The sequence below is a fragment of the Convolutriloba macropyga genome, chromosome 3 (genome assembly GCF_964194025.1).
Source record: "Convolutriloba macropyga chromosome 3, txConMacr16.3, whole genome shotgun sequence".
Lineage (NCBI taxonomy): Eukaryota > Metazoa > Xenacoelomorpha > Acoela > Convolutidae > Convolutriloba > Convolutriloba macropyga.
In genome coordinates, this window is record NC_134470.1 from 63,364,044 (window position 1) to 63,372,443 (window position 8,400).

Genomic DNA, 8,400 nt, shown 5'->3' on the forward strand with positions numbered 1-8,400 from the left:
ATGATTGTTTTTTTTTGTCTAAAATATATAATAATACCCAAAAACGTTGCCCGAATAAATTTACCCAAAATAGTACTCAAATAAGCGTGATATGGTCTATAGGACATTTTTTTACTCCGCCGTATAGACTGTTCGATTTAATTGTTATCAGCTAAAAAAAAATAAGAATTGACTCAAGGAATTTCGGTGGCTTAGGTTAATCAAACATAGTTGATTGGGTCATAGCTTTGTATGATCTAAACTGTGGCTTTTTATTGTAAATAAAAACTAATAATGGAGTCTGGTAGAATTTTGCAGTACTTTTATAGGATAATTGTTGCATCGTTTTTAAATATGTTGAACCTGAGTGCCAATTTATTTTTCTCAGTTTAAACTAAATTAAGTGTTAGAATTTCGATCAAACTATAGTCTTAAACTTAGTGAGAATTAGAAAGAAAGTTTGACTTACCAGATTAGAAAGACAAGCAATATGATTTTGATCAAAGAAATTATAAATGAATCGTCAAGAAATGGTGCTGAGAATCAATATTCGGTTCAAATTGGTGAATCTAGATAACTATTATTAGAGTTAGATTAAGTGATGTAAAATCTTCCCAGCATGTATTAAATGATGATGATATCTCCGGAAGTGTGAATGAATTCTTAGAAAAGTGCAAATGCATTCCATTTATGGTTCCCTTTGCGACTGATTTGCAGAAGCAAACCATATTGGGTAACCTTTGCCACCCCCACTATAAATCACGGTGCTAAGATTAGTTTTGTATCTTGACTTTTTCACACTGATAATGGGTATATATACAGCTGACTTTTGAGTCCTTTTTCATCCCCAAATTCAAATCACCATCTTGATCTAATAATCAGATCTCTCCTGTAAATCTCTAAATTCTACTGTAAAATATCATTTTGTTATTCTCTCATTTTTGAGCAATTAATTCTTTTACTTAGTTAAAAACGCTTTTTATTCCGCTTGCGAAAGTCCATAACCCAACAGGTTATGGGCCCAGCAATTTTTTAAGTCATAAAATTAATTTCCAAAACAAAACTAATTTGTTGTTGACAGTCATAATCCTTTTCTGCTTAGTACCTTTTCTTTTCACAACTGTTTTGCCTGCTCAAACTTCAATGGATCAACAGACAGTGAAGCTGCTGACCTACACAGGAAAGGCACAGGACTTTCCAATCTGGAGCACAAGATTTGTGGCGATGATGCAGACGAAGGGACTCTACAAATCACTACTGGGGACAGAGGAGCAACCCAATGAGCCTGCGCCACTGGCCAATGGGGCAACCAATGATGAAAAGAAGAACCACAAGGTGCTGAAGGATGCATATGAGAAGGAAGTTGCAGACATCAAGGAGAAACGGAACAATGTGTGGTGCCATCTGGCACTGACTCTAGATACAACAACCCTCATGCTGATGAGACATGACTGTGTGGGAGATGACGGCATTGGAGATGGAGCAAAGGCTTGGAAGCTTTTGCAAGAGAGATTTCAGAGTGTGGAGACGCCGACAATGGTGACTTTAGTGGCACAGCTTGCTCGACTGCAGCTCGAGGATTCTGAGGATTTGGACAGCTTCTTCATCAGAGGACAGGAGTTGCTCACAAGGCTACAAGAAGCAGGGGAAGCAGTCTCAGAGACCCTCTTCAACGCCTTGGTCCTCAATGGTCTGCCAATGAGGTATCAAAGTTTTGTAATACAGGAAAGCTTCAACCCGGCAACGAACTTCACAGAGTTGAGAAAAAGGCTGCAGAACTTTCATGAGAGCACGGTGCAGAGACACAAGGGACAAAGTGGTTCAGTGGCACTGGCAGTGAAGCGTGACTTCAAGAAGGGACCCAAGAAAGGAAACTGCTTTGTGTGTGGGATCCCTGGACACTTTGCCAAGGACTGCAGGAAGAAGGAGACAGCACAATGCAGCAAGTGTGGTGAGAAGGGTCACCTAGACAGGGCATGCAAGAGACAAAGAGATGGAGGCAAACATGAGTCAGTGGCAATGGGTCCAACATTGGCTACACCAGACGAGGAATGCTGGGCAGCTCTTACCCAGTGGAAGACAGCAGGCATGCTAGTGGACAGTGGTTGTACAGATCACATAGTGACGAACATCGATGCGTTCCTGGACTTTGTGCCCATTCAATCAGTGGTCAGAAATCCCAACGGAGAGGCTTCCAGAGTGGTGGGCAGAGGCTGTGTGAGGATCAGCATACCCTCAAACAAAGGGGAATTCCAATGCGAACTCAAAAATGTTCTGTGTGTGCCGGACTATTCTTCAAACCTCCTATCAGTCTCAAGATGCACGGAGTGGGGACATAGCTTCACTTTCGAGAGAGGAAACAGCTGCATGAAACTCCAGAAGGGAACTCGGGTAAAACTAACACAAGAAAATAATTTGTTTTACTTACCCTGCAGCGTTCTAGAATTCAAGATGAGTTCCAACAGCGTGAAACTTGACAGTGCAAGGAAGTGGCACAGACGATTGGGTCATTTGAATCAAGCGGATGTGGTCAGGAATGCACCAGAGACAGTGGGGGAACTCGATGATGTATGCAATTTGTGTGCATTGGCCAAGATCACAAAGACTCCAGTACCAAGAGTGGCAGAGACCCAAGCAGAAGAGAAGCTGGAGAGGGTGTTCACAGACGTGATGGGACCTTTCAGAGTAGAGTCACTGTCAGGGTTCCGGTTCTGCATTGTGTTTGCAGACCAATACACGAAGTTTGTGTTTGTGGACTTGCTTAAGGCAAAGAGTGAAGCACTGGCCAGCCTGAAGAAATTTGTTCTCAGTGTGGGGACGCCCAAGAAGCCGAGGCAAGACTATGCGAAGGAGTTTCTCTCAGAGCAGTTCGAGACGTACTGCTTAGATGCAGGCATTCTACAGGAGAAGACCATACCAGAGACGCCACAACAGAATGAGTTAGCTGAGAGGTGCAACAGGACACTGCTGGAGATGGCAAGATGTTTGCTCATTGACTCAGGACTTCCAAAGATGATGTGGGGAGCAGCAATTCTTCACGCAGCAAGGATCAGAAACTTGGTTGTGAGACGAGGAGAAGAAAAATGCCCAGCAGAGCTGATGAGAGGTATAAAACCTAAGCTTCCAATTAGTAAATTATCTATTTTTGGTTGCACAGTCTTCATGAGGAAGAGGGACAGAGAAGTCAGCAAACTTGAACCCAAGGCACTGGAAGGAAAGTTTGTGGGTTACACTGAAGGAGAAAACGGATACCTGGTGTACATACCCAACACACGCAAGGTGATGGCAGTTCGAGATGTGATCATCAAGGAGTCTGAAGTGGGCTCAATCCCTGACAACAAAGAAACGGCGGACCTACTAGATGATGGGTCGGAACTGGGAATCTGGCACCCAGATGATGGTCATCAAGATGATGACAACAGAGAACAACAGGACACATCTAATGCAATAAAGGAGGAATGGCATGACGCAGGGAGCGTGAATACTCAAGAAACAACACTGAGACAAGAGGCCTCGGATGTTGGAGAAACAACACTAGATGAAGAATCTACTGCAACAAGAGGGAGTCACAGAGACTCAGATTCACTGGAAGACAGTGGCACAGAAGACTTCTCACAGTTAGAGACATTTGGCTTCAATGAAGATGCACTGGAACACGCGGACAGAGCAGAGCCCAGACGAGGGACACGAGCAAGGAATGTTCCGCAATTTTTTGGAGAAGTCAGGACCCATCATGCTGTGACTGAGGGCGACTATGTGGAACCCAAAACAGTGTACGAAGCCAAGCAAGGTGACGATTGGGACCAGTGGCACCGGGCAATGAAGGACGAGATCAAGGCACTCCAAGACAAAGAGACTTGGAACCTAGTGAGACCACCCACAGACAGGGACGTCATACCGGGCAAATGGGTCTACAAAGTGAAATTGGGACCCAGTGGTCAAGTGGACAAATACAAAGCGCGCTATGTGGCAAAAGGCTTCAAACAAGTGGAAGGACTGGACTACTTTGAGACTTTTGCGCCTACCTGTAAGCCAGAGACCTTCAGGACTCTACTTCAGCTATCAGCGAAGCAGGGCCATGTGATGCACCAGTTTGATGTCAAGACTGCTTTCCTGCACTCACCAATCGAGGAAGAAGTGTATCTGGAACAGCCACAGCAGTTTGTAAAACGCGGATCAGATGGGGAGAAGTTAGTATGTCGACTAAATAAATCAATTTATGGTTTGAAACAGGCTGCTAACAACTGGTACAAAGAGCTGGCAAACTTCCTACTGAGACAGGGGTTCACCAGAAGCAGGAACTATCACTGCTTGTTTGCAAGATCAGAGGCAGAGGATCACACCTTCATCTTGGTCTGGGTTGACGACATCATAGTAGCATCAAGAAGTATGACAGTGGTCTCTGATGTCAAGAAGGCACTAGAAGCAACCTTTCACATGGAAGACAGAGGGAGACTACACTGGTTTCTGGGTCTAAGAATCAAACGAGAAGAGGGCAAAGTCACAGTCGACCAAGAACGCTACATAGAAACAATGCTTGAGCGGTTTCAAATGGATCAATGCAAACCCTCAAGAACTCCAGCTGATTTAAAATTAAAGCTTCAGACAGCACAGAACGGAGACGAAGAAGTGGACCAGAAGATCTACAGAAGCTTGGTTGGATCACTTCTCTATCTGGCCAAACAGACGAGGCCAGACATCATGTTCACAGTCAACATTCTGTCCAGACACATGAATGCACCTACCAATCAACACTGGATGTGCGGAAAACGACTTCTGCGATATCTTCAAGGTTCAAAAGGTTTAAAACTTACTTACACAAAAGAGGCTAGTTATGATTTAGTGGGGGAAAGTGATGCAGACTGGTCTGGAGACGTGAACGACAGAAAATCAACAACGGGCTATTACTTCAAGCTCAACGGACGTGGCGCAGCACTCAGCTGGGGTGCCAAGAAGCAGGCCACAGTTGCTCTTTCTTCATCAGAAGCAGAATATCAGGGCATGGCAGCAGCAGTTCAGGAAGCACTCTACCTGAAACAACTTCTAGAGGATTTTGGCATCCAACAGAAACGTCCAATAGCAATTGGAGGGGACAACCAAAGTTTTATCAGACTTTGCCAAACCCAGTCATGCACAAGAGGAGCGAGCACATCGAGACAAAGTTCCACTTCGTTCGTGACAAGACGGAGGATGGGACTATTTCAATTCATTACGTTCCTACAGACAAAATAGCAGCGGACATCTTCACAAAGTCCTTACCCGTTTCCAAAGTGGAAACATTCAGAGCAGTTTTGATGGGAACAGACTCTACGCAATCAGCTCAAGTCTGAGTGGGGGTGTTAGAATATCGATCAAACTATAGTCTTAAACGTAGTGAGAATTAGAAAGAAAGTTTTACTTACCAGATTAGAAAGACAAGCAATATGACGTCGATCAAAGAAATTATATAAATGAATCGTCAAGAAATGGTGCTGAGAATCAATATTCGGTTCAAATTGGTGAATCTAGATAAATATTATTAGAGTTAGATTAAGTGATGTAAAATCTTCCCAGCATGTATTAAATGATGATGATATCTCCGGAAGTGTGAATGAATTCTTAGAAAAGTGCAAATGCATTCCATTTATGGTTCCCTTTGCGACTGATTTGCAGAAGCAAACCATATTGGGTAACCTTTGCGACCCCCAGTATAAATCAAGGTGCTAAGATTAGTTTTGTATCTTGACTTTTTCACACTGATAATGGGTATATATATATACAGCTGATTTTTGAGTCCTTTTTCATCCCCAAATTCAAATCACCATCTTGATCTAATAATCAGATCTCTCCTGTAAATCTCTAAACTCTACTGTAAAATATCATTTTGTTATTCTCTCATTTTTGAGAAATTAATTCTTTTACTTAGTTAAAAACGCTTTTTATTCCGCTTGCGAAAGTCCATAACCCAACAAAAGTCATTTTATTTTAATGTCAGTGGTAAAAAACCAGACGTGATTAAATTTACAGCTCTTTATCACAAGTGGAGCAATCAACATAGCATGCTTCATTTTGCAAACTCATGTTTGTGGCTGAGCGTGTTCAATAATATTTATAGAATTACCAAATTTTTGTTGGCGGTCTGTTTGTTGTGTAAAGTTTGTTCGCATTTCTAGTTTATAATAGGTACATTAATACATGTCTGAGCTTGCGTCAACAATTGGCGAATTTATAACATGTTCATGCGTCTCTCGCAGAACTTTACTTGGGTTTATTTTGGGGCTTACCATATTTGCAGCCATGGGTTTGAGCGAAGTTTTCTGGGCACCTTATCTGGCCACTGAGTTAGAATCTGATGGTGTATCACCTGTTGATGTAGGAGTCATTGTATCTGGCTACGATCTGTCTGGTTTATTATCGTCGATATACTTCATGTTTTGTTTCAAAAACATTCGAAAGAGGAAGCTGTTGCTTTGTATGGGGGGAGTTATCCTTGGTAGTGGATGTATCCTTTTTGGTCAGCTAACAATTTTTGGATCCGAAACTATTTTGGTTATTTTAAGCGTTTTGACCCGGGCAATTATGGGATCTGGAATGTCCATTATCTGGTGCACAGGTGTGCCATTATTGATTTCTATGTTCCCTCAAAAACCTGGAATGGTTTGCAGTTCCATAACTTTGGCAACAGGTATCGGCCATGTTCTTGGTGGACCGGTCGGAAGCCTTTTCCTTAGAATCGGTGGGTTTTCCTTACCTTTTTGGGTTGCCGGTGGACTGCTAGTTACATTAGCCATTATTTGTTACGTTTGCATGCCGGTAATTGAAGAATTCGAAAACTCGAACCGTTTTTCACTACTTAGTGCAAGAACGGCTCAGAAATTTATCACAAATTGTGACGTTTGCGTTATTTTTATTGCAGCGTTGTTTATTTTTGCGCCCGTTGGCTTTTTGTCAGTGGGGTTTGGACCCCATTTAAAGGATGCCTACAACATCAACAGCTCCCAAGCGGGCAATTACGCATTACCTTTTACCGCTATTGGTGCTCTCAGCAACCCAATTTCGGGTTACCTATCCGACAAAGGGTTTTCGCCTGCAGTTTTCACGTTTTTGGGCTGTTGTTTGTCAACAATTGGACCCTTACTGATTGGTGTGAGCCAGAATCTTACCAATTTTATGGCAACTTTACCAGCGTTTGAAATTTATCAATGCATGACGTCATTCGGGTCTATAGCTACGAGAGCCACTTTTATCCCCTTGTTAAGATCGATTTATTGCAAACATGCTGATCAAAATTTTGAGGTCATCGATAATTACGCGTCTATTATGTGCACCCTATGTTATAGTTTTGGAATCATTTTTGGTCAGTGTTTTATTGGTGGATTTATTTTGGAAAGATATGGATTCTACAATTGTAATTATATCATGGGGTCGTTGTGCGGCATTAGTGGCCTCCTGGCGGCAGTAATTTTAGTCAAAGAGAAACTTTTGTTCACAAGATTTCCACCAATGTCAATTTATCAGTCTAGATTTATTTTAGATGCAGATGACACTATAGAAGTAGATGCTTAGATTTTATTGTACAATTAATGTACGCTCCCGTAGCTCAGTCGGTTAGAGCGCCGTACTTATAGACAGTGTGAGCAATGCGGATGTCGGCGGTTCGAGCCCGCCCGGGAGCATAATTTTCAAGCCTGATCGTAATAAAACTTTCTAAGAATCGACTAAACTTAGAACTGATTTTCAAACATGGATTTTCCCCAATCAAGGATACCTTAACTCATTAATTCAAAATTAGAATATTTTATAAATAATTGCTAAAAACAATTAATTAATTAAATTTTACAATTTGAAATCAACTATTTGAGAAAGTGTCAGAGCTAGGCCGGAAACAAATCTGGTATACTTTCCCATGGTTACCATTATTTTTAAAAAAATAGCTTGATAGATGCAGAATTTTATCTGTCATTATGACTGACAGACAAACTCTTTTTCCTCTTTTTCATATGCATTTTCAGGCATAGTTCTGACAAAATAGTTAGCTTGAACAAGTGATTGTTTCCCCCTTTACCCCTTAAATGTGAGGAACGAATCTAGTGATGTTGGTCCAACAAGAAAATTTAGAATATCGAGAAACTGTACATCACCAAATTTAAATGATACAAAATGATTAGCTTTTTAAAAAAGGTTGGTTGAATATCGCGCTCGTGAATGAGGTAGGTTAGTAAATAAGACTTGATGAGATTCAGATCATATTTCCCGCTGTTGAATCCAAATACAGGTAACGTGTTGACATAACGTTCAAAATGTTGTTGTAGTTCGAGAAGTTGATTTTTCTGAATTTGGAGGAATTGAGTTGACATATCAATTTCTTCTTCTTCGATATATTGAAATTCAAAAATTGGAATACTCTCATTTTTTCGAATATAGAATTTACTCTGGTTTTAA

At 41.4% G+C, this 8,400-nt stretch overlaps 1 protein-coding gene and 1 non-coding gene across 2 annotated transcripts; both read left to right on the forward strand.

The window, feature by feature from the left end:
* Positions 1-6,078: 6,078 nt before the first annotated feature.
* On the forward strand, positions 6,079-7,807 carry LOC142337192 (MFS-type transporter SLC18B1-like). The gene has a single exon (XM_075386324.1). It carries the CDS (start codon positions 6,154-6,156, stop codon positions 7,522-7,524), a length of 1,371 nt encoding a protein of 456 aa, XP_075242439.1. The 5' UTR covers positions 6,079-6,153; the 3' UTR covers positions 7,525-7,807.
* Trnai-uau (transfer RNA isoleucine (anticodon UAU)) lies at positions 7,548-7,634 on the forward strand. Its single transcript is given in 2 exon segments — positions 7,548-7,585; positions 7,599-7,634. It is a non-coding gene; the product is annotated as a tRNA-Ile (tRNA).
* Positions 7,808-8,400: the final 593 nt, after the last annotated feature.

What these genes read in the sequence shown, in the direction of transcription:
- LOC142337192 (XM_075386324.1), top strand. Translation starts at nt 6,154, where the DNA reads ATGTCTGAGCTTGCGTCAACAATTGGCGAATTTATAACATGTTCATGC.